The 27583-nt window shown below is 38.6% G+C and overlaps 2 protein-coding genes across 3 annotated transcripts; both read left to right on the top strand.

The window, feature by feature from the left end:
• The first annotated feature begins 3481 nt into the window (after window positions 1-3481).
• im:7136398 (schwannomin-interacting protein 1) lies at window positions 3482-14170 on the top strand. Its single transcript, XM_022222213.2, has 7 exons — window positions 3482-3784; window positions 4725-4898; window positions 6013-6086; window positions 6382-6463; window positions 8260-8373; window positions 8457-8574; window positions 9854-14170. Exons 2-7 carry the CDS (start codon window positions 4731-4733, stop codon window positions 9946-9948), a joined length of 651 nt encoding a protein of 216 aa, XP_022077905.2. The 5' UTR covers window positions 3482-3784; window positions 4725-4730; the 3' UTR covers window positions 9949-14170.
• Window positions 14171-14433: 263 nt separating this feature from the next.
• Window positions 14434-25638, top strand: LOC110971969 (P2Y purinoceptor 3). 2 transcript variants are annotated; one of them, XM_051937998.1, is made up of 3 exons: window positions 14434-16122; window positions 19398-19956; window positions 22583-25638. In XM_051937998.1, the coding sequence occupies exons 2-3, from the start codon at window positions 19538-19540 to the stop codon at window positions 23490-23492; spliced, it is 1329 nt and encodes a 442-aa protein (XP_051793958.1). In that variant the 5' UTR covers window positions 14434-16122; window positions 19398-19537; the 3' UTR covers window positions 23493-25638. The 2 variants fall into 2 exon arrangements, with proteins under 2 accessions (XP_051793958.1, XP_022078073.2); XM_022222381.2 differs by lacking the exon at window positions 14434-16122 and having other exon boundaries at window positions 19203-19956.
• Window positions 25639-27583: the final 1945 nt, after the last annotated feature.

Raw genomic sequence — 27583 nt, 5'->3', positions numbered from 1 at the left:
TTATTGTCACATGAATGTTGGTCTAAACTGAAAATAAAGTGATTTTCATGAAATACCTCGATCTTAAGTTCATATTTGGTTGTTTTTTTGTCTCGATAAAATCATTTATTTTACCTGATATGTTCCTGAAACAAGCAGAATGGGATAATTTTGGTTTTATATTTTTGTTTCTGGTGATGTATTTTTTCAGAAGACATATTTTTCAAACCTGCTAGTGTGTAAAATGTATGAAAAAATGCTAAATTAAGCCTTTATTTTCTCCTTTTGTTGTTTTCTGTCTGTTGTTGCTCATCAGTTTGAAACATAACATATAAATTAATATAAATAAACCTGATTTATGACAAAAATCTCCATATTTACAGCAACATATTACCTCATTAAGAACTATTGCTGTCTACAGCTGAAGTGTGGTACTTTAGTGTGTTTATTTTGTTCCAGTCAGGTTTCTGATGGGATTTCACACATTCTGACAGTTAAAGGCGTGTTAGAAAAGGTGTTGAGGTGGTTTTAAACTTCCTACATTAAGATTTAAGCTGATTTCTGACTGCTGTGGATGTTTGTGATTTTATTCTGATTTGTTATAGTTTCACCATAAAACTCATAATAACTTCTAAGAAAAGAGAAGAAAATGAGCCACTATTATTATTTTTATTATTATTATTATGTATTTTATACTTTCTTCACGTTTATTTACTGAACTTTGAAACTGTGAAACAAACAGTTCAAGTTTTTTTCTTTTTCTTTAATTTTATTTTGAGTTTAATGATCAAATAATTCCTCTGAGTTCAAATAAGTAACAGATTTTTATTTTTTAACCACCAGTGGAAATAATCATTATTACTCAGATTTCAGGGCCATAAATATGAACCCTCCTGTTGTCTTCATTCATGGACACCAAAAAACTGTTCCCTTGTCTGAAAAAAATCCAAAATTTCAGCCAAAAAAAATCCCCAAATTATTAAACAAAAAAAATTGCAAAATCTTCAAAGTTCCCAAAAATCCTTAAAAGTTTCCTTTAAAACTTTTATTTTAAAAATATTGGGAAGAAATAAAATTTAAAAAATAAATAAAAATTATAAATATTTTCAAAAAACAAATAAAAATCGTCTAAAAAAATCCTGAAAATATCTAAAGTGATTACATATTTATCAGTAAAACTTATAATATTTTCTTTAAGAACATTCAAAAAAAAAATCAACCAAAATCCAGCGAAATTCACTGGATTTTGGTTGATTTTTTTTCTGAATGTTCTTAAAGAAACATTTTTTTTTGAAACATTTCTTTTTCTCTACAAAAACAATTCAAAAATGTTGAAAATGTGGAAGTTTTCATTGTGAAAATATATGTTTTCCCCAAATTTTTAAACTTTAAAACAACCCGGGGTTTAAATTAACGACTGGCTGGTGTGTTTGACATTTGTCTAACTATTAACGGATAATTTAACGACTAAATGGTCAGAAAGCGGTGAGAAATGTTCCAGATGACGTCATTAAATGTTCACTTTTACCTGAACGACAGTTAAAACCTAAAAACTTTGGGTTGGGAGCAGAAAAGGCTGCGTCCACAAAGCTGGAGTCACGTGGAGCAGGAATGCTGTGGTGTTCCTCTGCTGCTGTGAATCTCATCCACAAAAAATGGAGAAACTGGACACCAGCGGGATTTAACTCCTTCACTGCTGCTGCACATGGACCTGGTCCTCAAATAGAATCAGGACCGGGACCAAGACCGGGACCGGGACCATATGTATGAAAGTTGAAATACTTTTACTAACTAATAATCACAATATTTATGTTTCTGCACCAAAAAGTCCACTAAAACTGATCCATCCAACTCCATATCAGAGTTTTACAACTGAATTATTTCTATTTTTTGCAGCTTTATTCTAATTTATTTGCCTCTAAATTCATCCTTCAGTTGCAGGTTGTTTCCACATAAATATTTTACACACAAAATATCACATTTTGTTATGAATAAAACCACCAACTGAAAATAAATAAATCTGAATGAGCTCAACTATAATAATAATAATAATAATGCCAAAATTTTACTTTAATTATTTCTTATTATTAATACTCAAAATTAATAATAATATATTAAATAATAATAACAATAATGATATATTAAAATATTAATAGACTCAAAAATAATTTTACTATGCTAAATTATAAAAAAATATTTTTAAGCTGAGTTGCGACTGTTTCACGTAGCTAGTCACAGCAGCCATCTTTGATTTCGTAAACAAACTAGCTAGCTACGTGAAACAGTCGCAACTTGGGTTAAAAAAGATTTTTTTATAAATTCTGCGCACAATCTTTAATAGACTCCAACGGTATGCAGTTTGCAGAATAGATAAAAATATTTTATGCCGTTTAACAAGTTAGAAATAAAGGATGGCCACTGTGACGAGCTACGTCAAACAGTCGCAACTCTGGTTTAAAAAAACTTATTTTTTTTAAATAATTGAACATACTAAGTATAATTTCTGAGTATATTTTCATTCTTATAAAAGATTCCAAAAATATTCAGTCTGCTAAATTATTGAAAACATTTTAAACCCGAGTTGCAACTGTTTCGTGTAGCTAGCCACGGTGGCCATCTTTGATTTCGTAAACAAACCAGCTAGCTACGTGAAACAGTCGCAACTTGGGTTGAGAATATTTGTACTAATTTAGCGTAATGAATATTTTTAGAGTGTATCAAAGACTCCAAAAGTATTCAGTTTGCGGAATTAAAAATCTATTTCAAGCCTTTTAACAAATCAGTTCATGAAATTAAAGATGGCCACTGTGGCTAGCTACGTGAAACAGTTGCAACTCTGGTTTAAAAAAAATGTTTTTTTTTAAATAATTGAACATACTAAGTATAATTTTTGAGTATATTTTCATAATAAAAGATTCCGAAAATATTAAGTCTGCTAAATTATTGAAAACATTTTAAACCCGAGTTGCAACTGTTTCGTGTAGCTAGCCATGGTGGCCATCTTTGATTTTGTAAACAAACCAGCTAGCTACGTGAAACAGTTTCAAATGGGGTTTAAAATAGTTTTTAAAAGATTTAACTTTTGGAATATTTGAGAAGAATGAAAATAGACTCAAAAGTACTCTGTATGCTAAATTAGTAAAAAAAAAAATTATTTACAAGAAATCAAATATGTGCTGTGGCTAGCTATGTGAAACAGTCGTGATCCGGTTTGAAATAGTTTGAACAATTTACCATACTAAATACATTTAGAGTCTTTAAGGAGACCAAAAGTAGTTTGTGGCTTCATCAGCTATCATTATTTGTGTTTTTCTTATGGAGAATCCTGAATATTTTGAAGCTAAACTGAATATTTCAGATTTTTCGAGGATGTTTGGAGGTTTTTTGGGTGAAATAATTTACTCTCGGGTTGAAGATGCCAGAATCCCTCAGGACTTAGAAACAATCGTCTCTTCTTTTCAATTAAACTCTAAATTACCGTATTCCGGTGTGAACGGTGTATTCCGGTGTGAACGGTGCGTCCCGGTATGAGCTGAGGGCTGAGCGGGGAGGTGGGCCGAGCCGCCGGGAGGAGGAGGAGGAAGACCCGGTCCGGCCTCCTTCTCCGACTCCGAAGACTTCGGGAAACTTTTCTACCGACTTCCTTCCATGTTTCCGTGAAAACGGTCCGCGGTTCGTCCACACAGCAAGGCCGCCGGGCCGCAGCGAGCCGCGGGGAGGACCGACGGCGGCATGTCGGAGGGAACCGGAGCCGTCTGGACGTGAGCGGTCGGCGGGGAGGAACCTCCAAGGAGCCCCGCTGCTGGTAAACAACAGGCGGGGACGGCTGGCTCCACAGCCCGCTGGGAAGAGGCTGGAAGCAGCTTTAATCCGCTTTTAGGGCAAATTCACGAACTTTAGGAACTTTTTAATGCTGGAACAGAACTTTATTTGTAACTGATCAAACTCACAGCAGGAGGAAGGAGCTGATATCGATAATCTGATCACTGATCGAAGCAGCTGATTGATAATTAATCAAACTTTTTTAACGTCATTTAAATCAGTCGTTTAACCTTTTACTACAACATTTAGTGGAAAATATGCAAAAGTTGGGATTTAATTCAAGTTCAATATTAACTCTAATTAAAAAATAATAAAAATAATAAATAATAAAAATATAAATATTCTTTTAATATTCTGATGCATCTTAAAGATATAAGTTTAGTCAATTTAATAATTTTATAATATGGCACAGATTAATTAAAAACTGTTCTGGGTTCAATAAATAAATAAAACAATAAAAAAATAATATTCAAAGTAAATATCTTAATCGACACCTTTTTGTGCTATTTAAGTAAAGAAATAAATCCTTTTAATTCATCGTGCTATAAACCAGCTCCTCTCTGATCATAAAGTTTATTTAATAATCTGCAGGCTTCACTAATTTAAAACTTCTCATTGTTTTCTGATTATTGATGAGCTATTGATAAACTAGCATTTAAAACAGCAGCTTGTTCACTTTTCCACTCTTTACAGCCATGATTTTTTAATTTAATGCTGAACTTTTAACTTTTAAATCAAGATTCTTGTTATAAAAAGCTTCTTTGAACGTGACAGAATGTAGTTTATAAGTTATAAAGTAATAAATGATTCATTTATTTTGAACCCAGACAAACATTCTTCTTCCTGCACTGAAGCTTCTTCTACAGTTTTATTCTGCTTGTTGTCTTTTTTTCTTGTCGTTTTTGTGTCGTCTTCATCTCCAGAGGAAGATGGAGGAGGAGAAAGAGACGTCTGAGGAGAAGGAGGAAGAGGAGGAGCAGCTTCATCATCACATGGCGGCGTCCTCCGTGGACCAGCAGGACCTTCCCATCATGCACTGGGAGGACCTGAGCCAGCGGATTGCTGAGCTGGAGAAACAGGAGCAGGAGAGGACCAAGGTGGAGACCAGAGACCAGGGTTTGGTTCTGCTGAAGGCCTCCAAAGATTATACATTAGACGACTTTTTAACTCTAGTTACCCTAAAACTGATACATCCCAGTCAGATCACCATGGTTACGGATGCTGTGGAGTCAGATCTCCATGGTAACTGATGCTGTGGAGCTCTGTCTCCATGGTAACTAATGCTGTGGAGCTCTGTCTCCATGGTAACTGATGCTGAGGAGTTAGATCTCCATGGTAACTGATGCTGTGAAGCTAGATCTCCATGGTAACTGATGCTGCGGAGCTCGGTCTCCATGGTAACTGATGTAGTGGAGCTCTGTCTCCATGGCAACTGATGTCACGAAGCTAGATCTGGTCCAGGTTCTGTTCAGAGTTCAGGTTTAAATCTGCTGTTAAACGTTTCCCTTTAACTGAATCGATTCTCAGCTGATGTTTTCTCTGTAAACCTGCTGATCTGGACAATATTAAAACCACTGGATGAAGCTGTTACAGTATCACACGCTGGATGCATCACGTTGCCATGGAAACCTGAACCTGTAGAAACAAGTTACTGAAGATAGAATAATGTTTGACGTCTCTGACTGGAGTTTTAGTTCTTGTTGAGTTGACTTCCACAGAGAAACCCTGGATGTGTTGACCTGTCCGTCACATGAGTTCAGTCTGATGCTGTGCTGCATTCTGGGAAACAGTTTTAAGACCTGACACACATCTTGGCGTCTTTACGGTAGTTTTAGTCAAAGCTCAGCTCCAGCAGTAGAACCTCATGTAGGAGGTGGAGGAGCTGAAAATGTGAAGCTGCACCGCTGCTTTCTGGGTAATGTAGTGTTTGGAGAACCATAGCTCCTCTTTCTGCCTTTAAAGAAGCCAAATATCTGGAGAACCTGTGATTAAATTATTAAATGTTGTTATTTTGGTCCTCAGCAGGAGTAGATCATGTTTACTAATGACTGATGGTACAGAAAGAAAAGAGTTACAGCTTCAAATCTTTTGGTTGTCAGGTGGTTTGATGGTCGCTGTTAGTAGATCTGATCCGTCTGCGTTTCTGTTCTCTGATTGGTGATAAATAATTCACATTTAGTGGTTTAATCAGATTCGTCCTGTTTGTTCCAGAGGGTGACGGGGGTGAGGACGGAGGACGAGGAGGACGACTTCAGGAGGTGTCGAGTCGCCGTCGTCACGTCACGGTAACCGAAATTTAGAAGATTTTGGCCACAAACAGAAACTACAAACACAAACCTCTGCAGAGACGCAACAACTTCATGATCTGAACATCAGAAGCTGCCATTGTGTCAACTAGATGTGAGAAATAAAGAAAACAACACAAAAAATGACAAGAGTAAGACACAAAATGACAAAAAGAGACACAAAACGGCAAAAACGAGACACAAAATGACAACAATAAGACACACAATAAATGAGACAGAAAATGACAGAAATGAAGCGGCAGCAGGAAGTTCAACATGTTTGTTGTTTTTCCAGGTTTTCCAGCCACAGAAACCTTCAGCTGTGTTTCATCAACAACAGCGACAGCGACGAGGACGATGAAGGACGTGAAAAGAAGGTAAAACCACCGTTAGCATCGTAATGCTAAGAAAGTATGAGCAGAGCGGTTCTACCTGCTCAGAATGGAGGAGCAGAGGCAGCTAAAATCTGAATAATGTGTTCAGAGGAAGCTGCTGCTGGATGGTATTTCCTACTATATTTTATTTTGAAAAGCCATCACAGTCCCAATTAAGTCTTTTGTAACATCTTAAAACTTTTATTTTGATAGTGCAGTGTACATCGATGTATCCTGTTGATTCTTTATTTTCATTTCGCTAACTAGGGCTTTTATTTTGAAGTCTTATTCCAAAGATGGCTGGTTTTGTCAGCTGTACAGTCGACTTCCTGTTTACTTTAATGGGGATTTTTAATGCATTTTATAGCGACTTGAAACTAAATGATAACTATGAATTATCAGCTTTTTAAACTGGAAAAATATGTGATGATTCCAACTGATACGTATGTGGTCCAGTGTCTCCATAAAGTTCCTGTAAGTGTATATCTATGGATGGATCCATATTTCTACTAAAATACAGACTTCGGTCCACATTTCTCCAACTGTTGAGGCTCTAACATCAGTAGAATCTGATGAGAGGAAAGTATGTTCCAGTTCTTTGCTATGTTTAATTCAAACTTGGTCAAAATGAGTCCAGATTGGTCCGAAGTATGGGAAATATTGTGAAAAATGTCTTAAAACTTCCATCCATCCATCCTCTATACACCGCTTTATCCTCATTAGGGTCGCGGGGGGTGCTGGAGCCTATCCCAGCTGACTCGGGCGAAGGCAGGGGACACCCAGGACAGGTCGCCAGTCTGTCACAGGGCTACATACACAGACGAACAATCACACTCGCATTCACACCTACAGACAATTTAGAGTACTCAATGAACCTCAGCATGTTTTTCAATTCAATTCAATTCAATTCAATTTTATTTATATAGCGTCAATTACAGTCAAATCGTCTCAAGACGCTTTACAGAACCCATATGCCTGACCCCCAGAGCAAGCCCAAAGGCGACAGTGGCAAGGAAAAACACCCTTTTAACAGGGAAGAAACCTCGAGCAGAACCCGGCTCTAAATAGGGGGGACCCATCTGCCTGCTGGCCGGGCGGGTTGAGAAGGACAGAAGAGGGCAAGGGGGAGGGATGGGAGAAGAGGGAGGGGTGAGAAAGCAAGGAAAACACAACACACATTTGAATACATGCATGACAGGATATGTGACACAGACAAAGTATAAGCTAACACTGAAAACTGACTCATAGTTTACTCTTATGATGTACGGCTCTGACATTAAACATACTCCTTATATAGCTAGCAGTAAAATTCAAACAGTATGTAAGTTAGCATAACAGTATATTGAAGGCGATGCAGAGTTGACTCGTGGAAAAAGGGAATTGGAAGCAGAGGGCTGGTGGAAGGTCAGTAGCAGCATCCCACAGTGGACATGGTGGAGACTGGACCAGCTGGTGGAACATCGACCGCAGATCTGAAGCATCCAGCTCTGGGACCAGGGACACTCGGAGAAATAATTTTTGGACTGTGGGAGGAAGCCGGAGTGCCCGGAGAAAACCCATGCATGCTCAGGGAGAACATGCAAACTCCATGCAGAAAGATCCCAGGCCCAGACCGGGATTCGAACCAGGGATCTTCTTGCTGCAAGGCGAAAGTGCTAATCACTACGCCACTGAGCAGCCCTGTCTTAAAACTTGCCCAGTATAACTCATTTTTCCCCTAAATGACTTCAAACTGGTCCAAAGTGTCTCAAAATGCTCCAATATAACACAGAAGTCACCTTACGCCGTCCCATCTCCAGGTTGCCGTGGGAACGAGACACAACGGTTGCCATGCCGCTGGGCTGAAACAGGAAGTGGCCACGGCTCTGAGGACGCTGAGAGACGAGCTGCTGGCCGAGCAGAAGCAGCAGGAGGTGAAAGAAAGACAAGAAATGACAAAAATTTACCCAAAATGACTAAAATATTCACCCAAAATGACAAAAACTGTGTGTCGCAGCATCTGGCCGGCAGCAGCTGCGTCTCCCAGAGGAAACATCTGGAGCGTTGGGAGCTGCAGCAGCGTTCGGTTCAGCAGCTCTGCAGCCTGAAGGCTTCACTCCAACGCGATGTTCATGGTGAGATTTATTCACGCTTAGTCTCCTGAGGAAAAAAAACCAGACAGTTTTATTCAGTTTGATTTTTGCTCATTTTACTCATCGAAGTCTGGAGGTCAGTCTGTGGAGCTTCAACCACAGCGTGCAGAAGGTTTCTGACAAACTGAAAGCTCCTTCAGATCGATATCAGTGAGAAGAAACCAGAAATATTCACATTTACAAAGCGGCAGACGGAGAATTTACACAGTTTCTGTCTTTAAAAAGTGACTCAAACCAAACCAAGTTTTTTTTACAGCACGATCATCTCTTTCCATCTCTACATGCTGGTACGGTAGGTCTACCAAACCATTCTGAGCTCAGCCTGTAGGGGGCGCCACAACTACCAAAATGAGCTGTGTCCATTTGTTCCGGACAAAAAGGTCTGAATCCGATTATTAATTCAGTTACTTGTAAATCCCTCTGAGGTGAAACGTCTTCTTGAACCTACCAGCTGATTCCTGCTGAAGCTATGATCACCACGACCTAGATGACTGAATCAGTGCAGAGATGATTAAAACAACATTCAAACTAAGACCTAAAACAAAAGGTCAAAGTCACTTGAAAGTTGTCCAGAATAACTCAAGATTTGTACAAGATGTCAAAAATGTGTCTAAAATTACTCAAAATTTGCATGAAATGACAAAAACTAACCCACAATGAAAGAAATTTACCCAAAATAAATAGAAAACATTCCCAGAATGACAAAAACTTCCTCAAAATGACTAAAAACATACTCGTGATGACAGAAACTTACCCAAAATAATTTAAAAAATGTACCCAAAATGACAAAAACTGACACAAAATGAGTTAATGTGTACCTACAATGTCTGTAAAACTGACCCAAAATAACAAAAAAGTACCCAAAATAACTAAAAACATACTTAAAATGACTACAACTTACCTAAATCATTCAGAAGTTGTCCAAAACAACTCAAAATTTGTACAAAATATCAAAAAATTTGCCTGAAGTGACAAAAAAAAAACCTGACCGAAATGGCAGGTGACATAAATGAAATGGTGACCTGTCTGAGATCGTTGAGTACAGAGTAAGTTTACCTACGGAACATGGAACCTCCGTTTATTTCCAGTGTTGATTAAATCTGTGGACATTTGTAAACATTTGAGTCCAGTTTATCTTTCTGAGACGTTCTTGGCTGAACTTCGGTGTTTGGTTCTGCTCCCGTTAGCTCTGGTACTTATAGATTTAGTTTCCTTTTCTTCTGTCTTTGGCTGAATTAACGTCCGTCTGCCTTGCTTGCAGCTCTGAGCTCGGAGCTGGTGGCCCACTTGCTGGTCCGAGACCAGCTGAGGACGAAGCAGGACGCAATGCTGCTGGACGTCCAGGACCTGACCTAGCCAGAGGTCCACCACCGGGACCAGATCAGGACCAGATCAGGACTCGTTCAGTCCATCAAGTCAGAATTCAGGAAACATGTTGCTGCAACGTCTCCGTTCAGAGTTTATCTAAAGTTTTTCTCTGGGACCCAAAGCTAAGGTCTGTATAAACATTTTTGGCTGCGTTCTGAGAGTTTATTCATTTTCAGACTCACCTAAGGGAGTCATTTAAGGGTCAATATCTCCAGACGTTTAACCTCCACAGTCAAGAAGTTTGGTGAAGACTCAGATAGCAATTGAAAGTGGTCTAGTGTCTCCATAAAGTTCCTGTAAGTGTATATCTATGGATGGATCCATATTTCCACTAAAATACAGTCTTTGGTCCACATTTCACCAACTGTTGAGGCTCTAGCATCCGTAGAATCCGATGTGTGGAAAGTATGGCAAGAAAACTCTGGCTATTATGACTTGAAACTTGCCCAGAATTATTCGAAATCAGTCCAAAATAATTTAAAATTTGTCCACAATGATTAAAAGTTAGTCCAGAATGACCCCAGAGTTACCTCTAACCTGTCTAAAATTAGTTAAAATTTGTTCAAAATTACTTTAAACTTGTCTAAAATTGCTCAAAATGGTCCAAAATGACAGTTATAAAAAAATTATTGCCCCTTAAAATGGAAAAAAGTGGACAATTTGCAATCCAGGTTGGTCCAGTGTCTCCATAAAGTTCCTGTCTGTCTCTATCTATGGATGGATCCATATTTCTGATAAAATCCAGTCTTTGGTCGACATTTCACCAACTGCTGAGGCTCTAACATCAGTAGAATCTCAAGATGTTGGTGTTCATAGAGGTCTAGATGTTTATAGAGGTCTAGATGTTCATAAAGATCTAGATGATGGTGTTCATAGAGGTCTAGATGTTCATAGAGGTCTAGATGTTCATAGAGGTCTAGATGTTCATAGAGATCTAGATGTTCATAGAGATCTAGATGTTCATAGAGGTCTAGATGTTCAGAGAGGTCTAGATGTTGGCGTTCATAGAGGTCAACTTTAGGTCTTAAAGGTCTAAATTCTCAAAAGCTGCTTCAGCGTCTCTGTTGGTGTTGATGTCTGGTGCATTAGTTGAAGCTGAATGGAGACAGGCTGCACAGTGGCCTAGTGGTTAGCACTTTTGCCTTTAGCAAGAAGATCCCGGTTCAAATCCTGGCCTGGGATCTTTCTGCATGTAGTCTGCATGTTCTCCCTGTGCATGCGTGGGTTTTCTCCGGGTACTCCGGCTTCCTCCCACAGTCCAAAAACATGCTGAGGTTAATTGGTTACTCTAAATTGTCCGTAGGTGTGAATGTGAGTGTGATTGTGTGTCTGTATATGTAGCCCTGTGACAGACTGGTGACCTGTCCAGGGTGTCCCCTGCCTTCACCCGAGTCAGCTGGGATAGACTCCAGCACCCCCCATGACCCGAGTGAGGATAAAGCGGTATATAGAGGATGGATGGATGGAGATGGAACCTGAACTGTTGACACCATCAGATGGAGACACTTAAACTTAGTTTTGGGTTCCAGATAATAAATAAGATAAACTCTGAACTAAACATTGGATTGATCCGACTGAAGAATCAGCAGAAGTTCAGAGACGGAGACACAACTGGATATTCGGGTTTAAAAGAAAAGTTCCTTGAGAAGAATTCATGGACTTCAAGCAGCAGGAAGAAGAAGAACAATCAGCTCTCAGATCCTTAATCTGACTCAGGATCTGGTCTTCAGGTTCATGATCAGCAGAAAAAGGGTTTCAGCACATATTTACGGACTCTTCAGAGAGGAAGGAGCTGTTTCCGCTCGGCTTTGGATATTTTTTCGCTCACAGTAACCATGAACTGAGGAGGTTTTCATACTTTTACAATCTCCAGCTTCAATCTCATTACCTAACAATCATGAGTTGGAAAGAAATGAAAGCTGTGAAATTATTTTTCTTTTAACGCCAGCGAGATGGAAACACATTTTTAAGACGTTTAAAATTAAACCAAAACTTTAAAATCCTCTACAGGAGAAATAATAAACCATGAGGTTTTCACTGAACGTTCAATCACTGAATCTTTAGATTAGATTTAGTTCATTAATTCATCAGAAATCGTGTTTCTTTTCTTTTATCTGACCGACAGACTAAAACCCTGAAATGAAGATGAACATTAAATCCTCAAACTAAACAGGAAGTCAGAAAAAATCTGTTAATTTTCATTCAGAATCAGTTTGTTTGGAACATTTCTGCTACTGTTCAAAGTCTTAGAAACTAAATTTAGACGTTAAATGCATCCTGAAAATATAAGCATGAGCAGAAAAGTATAAAATTAAAAAATGTCCGTCATACAGGAACGTTTATCAGAAATAAAGTTTACTTTTAGGAGGCAGTTTGAACAGATTTCAGTCATTTAAATCCAGCTATAAAACAATCAGTTTTTCAGAGACAATCATCTGATCGATGGTGGAACATTTTTCCTGAACGTCGTGTTTGAGCAATTTAAGTTAATTCCACCTTAAGATTTTATAAATATTCATTTGCTTCATTCTGCGTCTTTTTCACTTGTTTGACGAAGAACATTGTTTCGAAGTCGATGAATCTATGAGTTATTTGGTCTAAAAATACCAGAAAAATGGTGAAAAATATCCTTCAGTTTGGTCCAAAACCTAAAATATCCAGTTCACCTTCATAAAGGAGGAAAGAAAGCAGAAAATATTCACGTTTAAGAAGCTGCAATAACAGAATTTAACCTCTTCTTTTGGTTCCACCTTAAATTCTGCTAAATCTTTGAGTTTTCGACCAACGAACGAACAAAAGGCTCAATTGAAGACTTCATAATTATTTTAATCCGCTGTGTTTTTAAAATAAATTACCAAAATGATCATTTATCCGTCAGAAACAAACAGAATCTTCAGATTTCCAACGGCCATTGAACACATCATAGGGTTCCATTGGGGAAAAATGTTTAAAAATTGCCAAAATAAAGCGTTTCACCAACACGGATTCCATGAAAAACTAAAATGTTATGATTCTCAACACAACTGAGACCCAGCGACCAACTCAGCTGAGACCGACGGTAACGTGAGAAAAATTCTGAGTGTTTAGACGTTTTTTTTTTCCATAAAAAGTTCTCAAACTAATTAATGAGATCTGAAAACAGCTGAGAATAATGAGTCAGTGTCAGACATTTGACCTCCACCGTTTGGAGAAGCAGAAGAGTTCAGAGTTCGTGGAGTTTATGGACTGATGGGTTTTTATCTGCTCCAGATTCAGACGTAAATATTTCACACGATGCAGAAACGTTTTCAGGAAATCTTCAACCAGAGGAAGGTGGATTTAAAGAAGATCTTCATGATAAAGTTTAATTTGAATGCAGGAAACAAATGTAAAGAGGATTTTCTCAGGTAGAAGCAGCAGCAGTTTGTCAGAACGTTCAGATCTGAAGGTTTTTCCACTTTAACACTAAACTGTTATTTTTTTCTATAAATCGTGTTTTTGCTGAACGATGAGACAAATCTAATGAACTAAAAGGGATTCAGCTGTTTGGACTCTAACTTATCTAATTTAAGTTTTATTGTTTTTTATTTTATTATTTTGCTTGATGTCAAAGGGAACATTACAACCAGAAATCTGGATGTTTTCATGTTTTATTCTGAAAAGCTGAAGAGGAATCTCACCAAAACTCATTTCCTCAAAACTAGAATAAAATTTTAAAAAATGGCGTTTGCTTTTTAGTTTAAAAACAGCAACACTAACTTTATATTAATCTATAATGTTACACAAATGCATTGAAAGAACAGAGTTCTGGTGGTGTTCCTCTTTATCTCCAGGTCCAGTCAGACGTTCTGAATGTTTACCCTGAATTCAAAGGGAATAATCCACTGAATGAAGATGTTTAAGGTTCGTTAACTCCACCTGCGTACTTTAATTAACTCCCTGGACATTTTTAAGGTGGTTTAAAATTTTCTGAGATGAGAAGCTGAATGTTATTTACATGGAAACACTAAAAGGGAAACTTTTTTATTCACATAGAAATATTTAAAGTCACTGAAATGTGGTTTTGGGAAACGTTGAGGGAGATTTACTAAAGAGACAACGAAGGAGAGTCGAGTTTTTAATTTCACTGTGACTTTAAGAGTATTTAGAGATGTATTTTAAAATGTAAATAAAATAAATTACAAATGTAAATGCAAACATTAATTCTAAAATATATGTTGAGATGCAAAAACCTGCTGGTCTCTGGTGGTTTCTTCCATGATAGCATGCTAGCATTGTCTTGCTAACAGTTGGCCTTAGTCAGACCATTCTGCAGTGTGGGATGGTGGTTTTCTACGGAGCTTAACAGGTTAGCATGCTAGCATTCTAGATATAACAGTTGGTCTCAGTCAGACCATTCTGTAGTGTGGGATGGTGGTTGTCTGTGCAACTTGGCGTGTTAGCATGCTAATATTCTTTTGCTAACTGCTGCTCTTAGACATTTCTGTAGTGTAGAATGGTGGTTTTCTGTGTAGCTTGGCATGTTAGCATGCTAACATTTTGTATATAACAGTTACTCTTAGACTATTCTGTAGTGTAGAATAGTGGTTTTATGTGAAGCTTGGCACATTAGCATGCTAACATTCTCTTGCTAACAGTTGGGTCTTATTCAAATCATTCTGTAATATGGAATGGTTGTTTTCAGCGTAGCTTGGCGTGTTAGCATGCTAGCATTCTCTTGCTAACATTTGGTTGTGGTCAGACCATTCTGTAGTGTAGGATGGTGGTTTTCTATGCAGCTTGGTGTGTTAGCATGCTAGCATTCTCTTGCTAACATTTGGTTGTGGTCAGACCATTCTGTAGTGTAGGATGGTGGTTTTCTATGCAGCTTGGTGTGTTAGCATGCTAACATTCTCTTGCTAACACCTGGTCTTATTCAGATCATTCTGTGGTGTAGAATGGTCTGCTGCACCTCATTAGTATCCTTCTATACGGGTAAAAAAATAAGTTCTGAGCTGTTTGTGTTTCTTTTTAAACTAACTTCAATGACTTTTAGGCAGAGCTAGCTACCAATTCATGTTTCCGTAAGCCGCTAAGCTACCATTTGTCCAACAGGACAACGACTCGTCACCCTTCATATCAAACACAGAAAAACAGGAATTTTTACAAGATATGAAAGTAAATGCAATCATTAATTCTGAAATGTATCTGGAGATACAAAATAACTGGTGGTCTGTTGATGTTTTCTGAGTAGCTTAGCATTTTAGCATGCAAATTTATTCTATGCAACAGTTTGTCTTTTTAGTAATTTGGAAAACTCTTCTTTAAAAAAAAAAGCACAATTAATAACTTTAATCCAGTCTGATGTGGGTGTGCAGGCAGAGACATCGCCTCCTGCTGGTCGTCCATCAGATAACACGTTTTTACCTGAAATAACTCAACTCTTAAACTGATTCTGATTGGCTGAGTCTGACTTTACCCAAAGCCATCATGTGTTCAGATCCATGTAGCTCTTTGTGTCGGCTGAAGTTTACGGCTGAACCAGAGCTGGTGATGATGACGAGGATGATGATGATGGAGGAGGAGGAGGAGGAGCTCATACGTTCACTCTGGTTTCTAAGTAAAGCCTCAGAAAACGAGGGTCGAGCAGAAAGCGAGTCGTTGGAGGAAAAGGTGAGATTCAGTTTTGTCTGCTTTCATTCAGTGAATAAAGACGTTTTAAAGTCAGAGTGTTGATTCAAACGTCTAAATGATGTCGGTAATTCTGACTTTAAATGTGCAAATCTATATTTAACCTGATTTATTTCTAATGCAGTCTTCTGGTTCCTCACATGTTCCCATTATGTTGATGGTTTGTTGTTTATCAAAATCAGCACTAAGCTGTCAGATTTAACTAAAAACCTCCAACAGCAGCACCAACAGATCAACATTTGATAAATCCATCCAGCGCTGGGCGGATGTTTGGTGTTTAACGATGATCTGTGACGATCTGGAGCCTGAGCCTGAAGCTCCCGTTGCTGTGAGCCGCCTCCTCTGCAGTCCTGGATTGGGTTTCATTCCTGCAGTTCTGACTGAATGAACGCTGATCAATTATTTACAGAGAAGCTGAAGGTCGGAGGAGGAACCCCGAGAGAACCTTCGGCCCGAAACAGACGCTTCTGGACCGCGACTCGGACCAAAGGAACCGGACGAGACGAGCTGAAGGTAGGACTCCTGATCCAGACATGTTCTGAATGTCAGATACTAGACGCTAAAACGGACAGAATCAGATGTTTTCCATGTTTGATACAGCCGAGGTCAACCAGGCGGGTTAAATCCAGCTGAGAAAGTGACTGAATCATCGTTTCTCAGATCAGAATAACTTGAATCTCGCTAACTGGGAATTAATTGAAGTCATTTTATAAACAGAACCGATGAAGTTCTCCACGTTCAGCCTGTGAATGAACGTTCTAGATCTTCATTCAAGTCCAGCGCTGATCCTGAAAACCTGCTGGCAGCTTTGAAATGAGTGTTAGAAAATGTAAAAACAGGAAAATAAAATGATAGATTTTCTACTTTCCAACAGTTCTTGAAGTAATCTTCTGTTTTGCTGCTCAGTCTTAAAAACTCACTAAATCTAAGATTATAAATCAGAATGTTTCATAAAAATCACTTTATTATGCATCTTTTCTTTAAAAATGAGCCAAAAATGAGACATTTGCAGGAACCAAAACAATCAGTTCTCCAGGACCGCCTCAGTGAGACCAAAACATTCAGAGGTTTAGGTTGAACTGCAGGCAGTGTTTCCTCAGAGAGACTGAGAGGAAAATCAAAGCTTGTTGGAGAAACATCCAGCATGGTGAAACATCTTTCTACAGCGTATTCAGATTCAACATGACTGATAACCTGTCCAAAATAACATAGATTTGTGTACAAATTGTCAAAAATGATCCAACAATGGTCTGAAATTACATGAACTCACTTAAAATGACTCAAAAACTGTCTAAAATGGCATAACGCTGTCTGCAACTGTTAAAAATATTTGAAATGTGTCCAAAATGACATAAACCTGTGCAAAATGACTAAAAACTGTCTAATATGACATAAATCAATGCAGAATTGTTGAAAAATGATTCTAAATGCCCCAAAACTTGTTAAAAATTAAAGTTAGAAGACAATAAATCCTACTGGATGAATGAAATAAATGCAGCATGGCTCAGAAACAGAGAACAGAGGAGTTACAGTAGTTGGAGATCCATCCAGCATGGTGAAACGTCTTTCTACAGCTGAAAATATTCACATTCAAAATGACTTAAAAATGTGTCTGAAATGACATAAACTTGTGTAGAAATGGTCAAAAAGTACCCCAAAACTGTCTGAAATTACTTGAACTCACTTAAAATGACTCAAAAACGATCCAAAATGGCATAAACATGTCAGCAGTTATTGAAAGAAATATTCAAAATGTCCAAAATGACATAAACTTGTGCCATAAAAATGCAAAAAATACTTAAAAATTGTCTAAAATGTCATAAACTTGTTTGCAACTGTTAAAAAAAAGACATTCAAATGCTTCGAAATATGTCCAAAATGGCGTAAACTTGTTTTAAAAAAAATTAAAAACTGTTTAAAATTATATAAATCTGTGCAGAAAATGATTCTAAATGCCCTAAAACTTGTTGAAAAAGTAACATTAGAGGACAATAAATCCTACTGGATGAATAAATAAATGCAGCACGGCTCAGAAACAGAGAACAGAGGAGTTAAAGTAGTTGGAGATCCATTCAGCATGGTGAAACATCTACTATGATGAACAGAGGAGAGAGGAAATGTCTGGAAACATGGAGATAGAAGGACATCTACAGGATGAGGAAGAGACAAAATTAGAAAAATGAGATGTAAAATGAGAAGAAATTGACAAAAAAAATGGAAATTGAGACACAAAAGTAGGAAAATTAGATAAAATATGGAAAAATGACACACAAAAATGAGAAAAAATGAGACTGAAAGCGACACAAAATGAGAAAATCATGACTCAAAATTAGGAAAATGAGATATAATATGGAAAAATGACACACAAAAATGAGAAAAAATTAGACTGAAAGCGACACAAAATGAGAAAATCATGATTCAAAATGAGAAAAATGAGGGAAACAAGACAAAAATTTGGAAATGAGACACAAAATGACAAAATAAGATGTGAAATACGGAAAATGAGAAACAAAACAAGGAAAACAAGACAAAAAGTTTGGAAATACGATGCAAAAGATAGAAAGCAACACAAAATGAGAAAATCGTGACTCAAAATGAGGAAAATGAGACAAAATATGGAAAAACAAGACACAAATTGGCAAAATAACACATGAAATATGGAAAATGAGAAACAAAATGACAAAAATGAAATAAAATTGGGATAACAAGATGAAAATATATTAAAAAAAAACGAGATACAAAATGAGAAAAATTAGAAAACAGACAAAATGAGGAAAATTATAAAATAGGGAATAATTAGACAAAATCTGAAAAATCGAGACAAAAACTGAGAAAATGAAAAAAAGACACATAAAATTATACACAAAATGAGAAAAAGTTGACCAAAAAATGAAAATTGAGGAATAAAATTAGGATAATTAAACAACATACGGAAAAAAGATACAAAAAACGAGACTGAAAATGAGAAAATCATGACTCAAAATGAGAAAAATGAGGAAAACAAGACACAAAACTTGGAAAATGAGACATAAAATGACAAAATAAGACGTGAAATATGGATAATGAGAAACAGAATGAGGAAAACAAGACAAAAAGTTTGGAAATACAATGCAAAAGATAGAAAGAGACACAAAATGAGGAAAATAAGACATAAAACAGCAAAAATGAGTCAAGCTGTCTTTCTACAGATGATGAGCAGAGTAGAGAGGAAAAAATGTCAACTTTAAAGATGCAAACTATCACAGAAAGACTTGAAAATCACCAATAATATGCTGGAAATCACCACAAAAAGATGTGAAAAGAGGAAAGTCAAAGCTGATGGATGGATAGATGGATAGATAGATACTGTAGATAGATAGATAGATAGATAGGGTTAAAGGACAAACTAGTTGGAGTTCAGAGATAATGTTAAAGTAAATATCTTTCAACAGACTATAATATCAACCTGATAGTGGCAGTAGAGGTAGACATAAAGGAATCAGTGACATCACAGCAGCACAAACTGGAAAATTATGGTCTGGACTGAACCAGTGGACAGATGTACCTACAGTACTCTAACCTGTGCTGTACCTGAATGTAAACATGGATTAATGTGTTCCTCTTACAGTGTTTGCTTCACATCAAACTGACTTGAACTTAAACCCCGACACGCCGCTGACCTGCTGAACGCTCAGAGGTTTCCGGAAAAACTCGTTAATGATTGAGGGGCTAATTGAGCGAGACGTGGCCTTCATCAGCAGAACATTGTGAACCGACTAATGAGGCTGTGTTTTCTGTTGCTGCTGCAGAGACGTGGACCAGCGCAGTCCGCCAACAACAGATCAACAGATAGATCTATAGATCTACAGATGGATGAAGGAGCTGTCCGGAGCTGAGATGACACCAGACGGACCCGAGTGGAGCCACAACTAGCCCCCAAAGGTCCACCATGAGGCTGACTCCGGCCTCCAGCGTCTCTCCACACACCAGCCACCTCCCCAACGCTTCCTCACCGACATCTTCGTCCTGCAGCATTGACGAGTCCTACAAGTACGTCTTCCTGCCCGTCTGCTACTCGCTTACCTTCGTCTTCAGCCTCACGTTGAACTCGGTGGTGCTGCTTCGCTCCTGCCGTCTCCATGGCGGTGGCGCTGGTGGCGGGCGGCGCTGGAACACGTCTCTGATCTACATGGTGAACCTGGCCACCACCGACCTGATGTACGGCCTGTCGCTGCCCTTCCTGGTGGCCAGCTACGTGCTCAGGGATCGCTGGGTGTTCGGAGACTTCATGTGTCGCCTCGTTCGCTTCCTCTTCTACTTCAACCTCTACTGCTCCATCTTCTTCCTCACCTGCATTTCCGTGCACAGGTAGGTCGCCACGGAAACACGACAGCCAGACGGAACATTAAGTCGAGACTTCTGGAAATAGTTAAATATCTAGAGAGAGAGTGTCGAGAAATAGTTTGTAGAAGCTGTAAACATGGAAATAGTTAAATATCTGCAGTATGTGGAGCAGAGGATGGATTTCCAGTGGTGGTAACATTGGTGGACACCAGTGGGAATCAAAATGGGGCTTAAAATTGTTTAAACTAACCCAAACGTTGTCTTTTTTTTTACAACTTTTAAGACATTTTGGATACTTCTTGAATCAACTAAAGGCTATTTCTATCATGTGGGACAAGTTTCAGGTTATTGTGGAGAAACTTGGAGTCACTTCGGAAATTTTATGTTACTTTTTAATAAGTTTCAAATCATTTTGGACAACTTTAGACAAAAAACAACAACAAAGGACACAGCATGGCTCAGAAACAGTGAACAGAGAAGCAAGTTTTTTGAAAATACATTCAGCATGGTGAAACTTCAAGAATACTACACTTTAACACTAAACTGTCCAAAATGATTCAAAGTCTGTGCAAAGAGACAAAAATTGCAGTGAAATATCTTTCAAGAGTTGATGTACAAAGTAGAGAGAACCATTTTTTAGAAGCAGTGGACATGGAAATAGTTAAATATCTGCAGTATGTGGAGCAGAGGTTGGACTTCCAGGGTTGGTAGCGTTGGTGGACACCAATGGGAATCAAAATTGGACTCAAAAATGACTCAAATATTGTCATTTCCAACTGATTTTGAGTAATCCTGGACTATTCTTGAGTCAGTTCGGAAAATATTTAACCTAACTTTGACAAATTTGAATTACATTGGACAAGTTTCAAGTTATTTTGGACAAATTTTAGACAGAAGAACAAAGAACCTTCTGGACCTTTCAAGACTCGGTCCCAAAAGTACACAAAGTTTTGTTGTTATTTGTTATCAGTTACCGTTGAATCTAAAATGAGATAAAACTTGATAAATTCAAAGTTTTGGGCCAGATGTTGCACAGAAAAAAAAGTGAAGACAACAAAAGCAAAAAAGATAAAAGTATGGGAAATTACTGGAATAAAATAAGTAACTGACATGACTAGAACATGAAAAAAGTGACACTGATTTAACGTGATCATTAAATATTCTGCTCCATATTTTATATAAAAGTCTGCACCAGAAATATGAAAGGAAAAATTAAATATCGCACATTTTATTGGCAAAGTTGTGCATTAAAGTGACCTGATTGTTAGCAGTGACATGACTTTCAGAGTAAAAGCAGCGTTCTGGATGTTTGACACGTCAGTTAGTGAACTAAAAAAGATGAACTGCAAACTGTGATTCAGCACTTTGCCTTCATGACTCAGCTTTTTATTTTAAGCTCATATGTTGTCATGATAACAAAGTTCCTGCCTGAATATATTGATAGTGACAGAAGATGACAGCAGAAAACTAAAACATCAGGAGAATAATGGACTAGTAATAACAGACCATCAGATCAGGATGGATGCTTCATTAAAATCAGCTTTTTATACGTTCTCTCCACCTTCACGCTGCTGCTTAGAAAAGACTGAATCATTGCATGAATCTGTGCATCTTTAGTGCACATTTTAATCTCCTCATTTTTAGCAGCAACGTGACTTTCAGAGTAAAAGCAGTGTTTTGGATGTTTGACATGTCGGTTAGTGAGTTAAAACCGCAAACTGTGATTCAGCACTTTGTCCTCATGACTCAGCATTTTCTTTCAAAGTTCAAACGGCTGCTTCGCCTTACCGTTTGAACTTTGACTTGAACTAACCGTTACATGCAGGAGGAAGCTGCTGAAATGTGTAGAGAAGAGTCCTGCTGACCTGCAACAGGCCGGTTCATTGGTTTAACCTCCAGGAAGTGAAGCGTCATTCCGTCGTTCTCAGGATAGAATGATGGTTGGTTGGGCTGTTAATGTTCTCACATCTTATAATCTGGGGTTTATATGTGTTTTATTTAGTACTTTCTTGTAGGTTGTAGATTATTTACAGTTTTGTTTTTCCCTTTGTTGCTTTTTTATTAATATTTTCAGTAACTTTACCCTTTGTAGGAGTGTTTGTTCTTGGATTTTTTGTAAATAATGGCACACGTTGTTTTTCTTGTGCTGCCTTATTGGGGTGAAATCAGTCACGGTTATGAATGATCTTCTCTGTTTGTCTGGACGTGGGGAAACATGTTTAAACTGTTTGATCCATGTTTTAATGAGAGGAAAGGTTTTATTGCTCAGCACACAGTTAAGGTTCACTAGAAGCTTCTGTTTGTTTCAATCCATAATTTCCTGTTGAACCTTCACTGGCTTCTGTTTTCTGCTGAAATATTTACCTTTCTATCTCCAGAGGAAGACACTACATTATGACTTTATTATCAGAAAAACACCTGCAAAGTAACTGATCTTGGTAATTCTACAAAGTGAAGCTTCATAGTTCATAAAATCACCACAGAATTAAATTTAAATTGGAGAAAAAGATCCTAAAAACTCAACATTTGTAAAGAGCCGGTCTCTCAGTTTGGATATTATTCATGTTTAGGGGCAGAAATCCTTTGAAAGCCTCAGCTGATTGTTGGTTTCTGAGATTAACGTGATGCTCATGAACTCACCTGTTTGCAGGTATCTTGGGATCTGCCACCCGATGAGGACCATCACTCTGGAGAGTAAGCGGGTGGTGAAGGGTACCTGTGCGCTGGTCTGGGTGGTGGTCTTCATCCTCACCTGCCCCATCTTCAGGTTCGCCCAGACCGGTTTGGTAATGCGAGGCGGCGGGGCGGCGGTCGGACCTGGAGGGGCAAAGGACGGCGGGAACTGGACCAGCGATCAGGACGGGGAGGGCTACATGAACTGCTGGGACGACGCCATCGACAAGGAGTTCGCAGACTACGTCCCGTACGGCATCGTCCTCCACCTGCTGGGCTTCTTCGTGCCCTTTGTCATCATCGCCTGGTGCTACTCTCGGGTGGTCCGGACCATATTTCAGACACTGCGTTCCCCTCCCAGCTCTGTGGAGGGCGGCGAGGACGGTCCGGTGGGCGACGGGACGGCGGAGGGAGTCCGAGAGCGGGAGCGAACCTCAGTGTCCATCTCCGGCTCACAGTACTCGCACTACATCCGGCGGCGGCGGAAATCCATCAAGACCATCGTGACCATCACGCTGCTGTTCGCGCTCTGCTTCCTGCCCTTCCACGTGACCCGGACCCTCTTCCTGCTGCTGCGACGGGGGCAGCTGGGCGGCTGCAACGCCATGAAGGCGGTTTCCATCTGCTACAAGGTCACCAGGCCGCTCGCCTCCTGCAACGCCTGGCTCAACGCCCTCCTCTACTTCCTGACGGGGGACAAAGGCGCCCCCTGCTGCTGGCCGGCAGGACGCAGTGTCCGCCGGGACCGACGTAGCGGCTCCCTCTGGTGGCCGCTGAAGATCCTGAAGAAGGAGGGCGTCGGCGATGATGACCAGGAGGTGGCTGAGAAGGTCGAGAGGGAGGCGCACATAGAGAACGAGTCCAAGTCTTCACGGGTCATCTTCTAGAAAGTTCTCTTTGTGAACAACTCAAAACAACCTGATGCAACAGATAACAAACAGGGCGCTGTTCCATACCGCTGACTATTACTACCAGAAACATTTCCAACTAAAACTGGTGAAAAATCTCATTAAATTTCCAAATAAGCAGCAAAAGCAAATACATTGACATAGACCGATCAGCCACAACATTAAGACCACCGACAGGTGAAGTGAATAACATTGATCATATTGGTTCTATGTGGTGTTCTACTGGAGGATCTTTGATTTTGGTAATTTTGATTTTGTTGAGACTGAGATACCAAACACTCTCCCAGAACAAACACACTGCTTCATACAAATGGAAACCCTAAATATCACTGGTCTACCCCCACAGGAAAATGCACCCCACCACATCGCAAAAACCCCAAACAATCAGGAACATCTTGAGGAACATGACAATCACCCAAGATGTTGATTTGACCTCCAAATGTCCTAGACCCCATTCTGATGAAACAACAGGAAGCAGTGGAACCAGTTTGATTCCCAGAGAACCCAAAGGATCCACCGCCAATTTCCTAGTCCAGACCTCATAGGACGCCCTAAGAGATCCTCTGGTCCAGACCCAAAGGTTCAGAGCTTTTTTGTCGACATAAGGGGACCAACACAATGTTAGACAGGTGGTCATAATGTTCTGCCTGGTCGGTATTTGTTTCCATCATAGACTGTATATAAAAAGTGGACATTGGTGGTTTACTCAAGTCTGGAATTGGTCACTGCCATCTTGGTTTTTCTGGAACAACAAATGAACAGTCCTGTTTGACTGCCAGAATTTTGTCAGGAGCTGTTTTAAGTTAAGAACAACTCAAAGCAGCTCCTGACAACAGTCCAGTGGTCAAACAGGACGAGCTCAGTAGTGCTGGTTAATCAGATTTCTATACAAAACTGATGCAAGAAAACAATAAATCTCCACATATGCAGCAAAAGAAAAACCTAATTAATGCAAGTTTCCATCATAGACTGTATACAGAAGGATGATGGACTAGTCAAGTTTGGATTTGGTCGCTGTAATATTGTTTTTTTGGAACAAATAGTGACCATAAGCTGCTTTACGTCAGTATTCCTGTAGATGGGAGAATAAGCTAGTGAACGGACATCACGCTGTGTTGGAGGACTTAAAACTAGCATTTCAACAGGAGAATATTTATTAAAGGGATAAATCAAATGAGATATTGGCTAATTTTCTGTATGCTCAGACCTCCTGCTCCAACCAGGAGAGTCACCCCCTGCTGGCTGTTAGACAGAATGCAGGTTTAAACATCTGAACTCCAAGCAGCTTTTTCTGGGTGTTTCTCATTTTTCTCCACTGTTGTTCATTTTTCAGTCTGAAGTCCTGCTCCTCTCTGGAAACAGAACAACATGAAGAAGCAGAAAGAACTCAGAGATGTCTTCTGTGCCGTTAGAATGAAGGAAATCAGAAAAAAAAAGAAGATAGAATCAAAACGGACCTTTTCCTGGTGTTCCTAAAAGGTTTCTCATTTATTTTCACAGACTGAAAACTTTTTGATGTGTTACTGTTTTTGGTAAAACATTTGATATTTTGCACAATCTGGTTGGAGTTAACAGTTATTTTGATTTTTTTTTTTTTTTGTAGAAAACAGTGATTTGATGAAAAATCAACATTTCAAACTTAGATTTAATTTTGTGTTGGAAAACTTTAGGACCAAATTATTCCGTTTTTATAGTTTCTGGTTGATAAATGGTGTCATTTCTGTGTTTTTTTTCAAAGATACCACGTTTCTTCAACCTGCCAGCCCGTTTTTGGGGTTCCTTGACCGCCAAAATAAAACGTTTTTCAGTTTACAAATTATAAATCCAACAGTTTGACAGTTTGCAGCTCATCGATGACCTGTAAACTCATAAACTGATGTTTTTTCTTTCAGAGTTCCACTTTAAAAAACAGACCGAGGGTAAAACATGTTTCTGAGAGAATCCGCTTCAGTCCAGCTGAAATTTAAACGGTTTAAAGGCCATTCCACCCATTTTAAAGGCAGGATTCTTCATGTGCACCTACATGTTTGCTCCAGCTTCATGTTGTTGTTGTTGTTGTTGTCAGACCTCTTCCTGTTGGCGTATTTTTGTGGTTCTGTCTGGATTAAAGTGTTGTCGACCTCCACTTTCTGCGCCTCATTCATGGTTAACAAGAGGATCCGTTCGAATCATAAATCATTAATGGGCTCGAAGTCTGTCTGGAAGGGAACATCTGCCGACTGCTGCTGAACTGAAGCACTGCTGGACAACACAGAGCTCCGGTTTGTCCTGTTTATGATGTGAAACCTGTTCAAGAATTAGTAAAACTTGTCCGAAATAACCTCCATCCATAATGACTCAAAGTTTGTCCAAAACAACTGAACATTGGTCCAGAATGACATAAAACTCCAGAATTACAATATTGAAGAGTTACTGAACCTTGAAAAAAAAAAAAAAAAAGAATGACACAAAATTTGTTCCAAACAACCTGAAATTTGTCCAATATTTTTACTCAAAATTGTCCAGAATTAAATTAAAAATAGAAAAAAGCGCATTTTTTTTTCAAATGAGATTGGAACTATGTCTGCATAGAATTCATAGGAGTGTATATCTGTGGATGGATCCATATTTCTACTAAAATACAGTCTTTGGTCGACACTTCACCAACTGTTGAGCCTCCAACATCAGTAGAATCTGATGATTTTTTAACATATAACCTTCCAAGATGAGCGAAAATTGTTCAAAATAACTTGAAAGTCATTCAAAATAACAAATGTTTCCAAAACAAATGAACATCTGTCCAGAACGACTCAAAAGTGGTCCAAAATTACTAAAACTTTGGAAAAAATTGAGAATTTTCAATAAGATTGGAACTGTGTCTACAGAAAGTTCCTATATCTGTGGATGGATCCATATTTCTACTAAAATCCAGCCTTCGGTCCACATTTCTCCAACTGTTGAGGCTCTAACATCAGCAGAATCTGATGAGTTATAGTTTGACCAGACAAGGTTCCAGTTTTTAGGTATTTTGATTTGGAATTTATCCCAAATTGTTGACAATTGTTCAAAATGGCTTCAAATTTGTCTGAAATGTGTCATAATGTCAGAAATCACTTGAAATTCATGTAAAACATGTTACAGTTTGTCCAAAATGACTCAGAATGGTCCAAAATGTAAATAATTAACAATAATCTGCAATTGAAAATAGAAAAAAGGGCAAAAGTTTCAGTCCAGGCTGGTCTACTGTCTCCATAAAGTTCCTGTCAGTGTATATCTATGGATGGATCCATATTTCTACTAAAATACAGACTTTGGTCCACATTTCACCAAGTTTAGAGGCTCTAACATCAGTAGAATCTGATGAGGACTCAGACAGAAAAGTTTTCAACAGATCAAATGATTGAATGTCTCCAGCAGAAGATAAATTTTCAATGACTGACACTTGAAAAACCGCAATTTTGAAACATTTTGACTTAAAACCTGCCCAAATTGACTAAAAAATGTCTAAAATGACGTGAAAAATTACTAAAAGATTAGTCAAAAATAAGAAAAATGTCAAAGATTACTGATAATTGTCTAAATAGTCGATCAAAGACTGTATTTTAGTAGAAATATGGATCCATCCACAGACAAACAAATACAGGAACTTTATGGAGACACGTTGTACTAAAGTCACTGTATGAGGAATGAGAACTAATAAGATGTGAACAAAACAACCACAAAGAGACACAAAACAACCACAGAGACACAAAACAACCACAAAGAGACACAAAACAACCACAGAGAGACACAAAACAACCACAAAGAGACACAGAACAACCACAGAGAGACACAGAACAACCACAAAGAGACACAAAACAACCACAGAGAGACACAAAACAACCACAGAGACACAAAACAACCACAGAGACACAAAACAACCACAAAGAGACACAAAACAACCACAGAGAGACACAAAACAACCACAGAGACACAAAACAACCACAGAGAGACACAAAACAACCACAGAGACACAGAACAACCACAGAGACACAAAACAACCACAAAGAGACACAAAACAACCACAGAGACACAAAACAACCACAAAGAGA

This window comes from Acanthochromis polyacanthus, chromosome 17 (assembly GCF_021347895.1).
Source record: "Acanthochromis polyacanthus isolate Apoly-LR-REF ecotype Palm Island chromosome 17, KAUST_Apoly_ChrSc, whole genome shotgun sequence".
In the NCBI taxonomy this organism is placed as follows: domain Eukaryota; kingdom Metazoa; phylum Chordata; class Actinopteri; family Pomacentridae; genus Acanthochromis; species Acanthochromis polyacanthus.
Note: the sequence above shows the minus strand (reverse complement) of the source record. Positions and strands in the feature narration are given on the sequence as shown.

Bases quoted from the DNA above. Each gene is read 5' to 3' on its own strand.
- im:7136398 (XM_022222213.2), top strand. From the start codon at position 4,731: ATGGAGGAGGAGAAAGAGACGTCTGAGGAGAAGGAGGAAGAGGAGGAG. The intron at 4,899-6,012 runs GTGGAGACCAGA...TGTTTGTTCCAG, and splicing joins AGGAGCAGGAGAGGACCAAG to AGGGTGACGGGGGTGAGGAC. The intron at 8,374-8,456 runs GTGAAAGAAAGA...TGTGTGTCGCAG, and splicing joins CCGAGCAGAAGCAGCAGGAG to CATCTGGCCGGCAGCAGCTG.
- LOC110971969 (XM_051937998.1), top strand. From the start codon at position 19,538: ATGAGGCTGACTCCGGCCTCCAGCGTCTCTCCACACACCAGCCACCTC. The intron at 19,957-22,582 runs GTAGGTCGCCAC...ACCTGTTTGCAG, and splicing joins ACCTGCATTTCCGTGCACAG to GTATCTTGGGATCTGCCACC.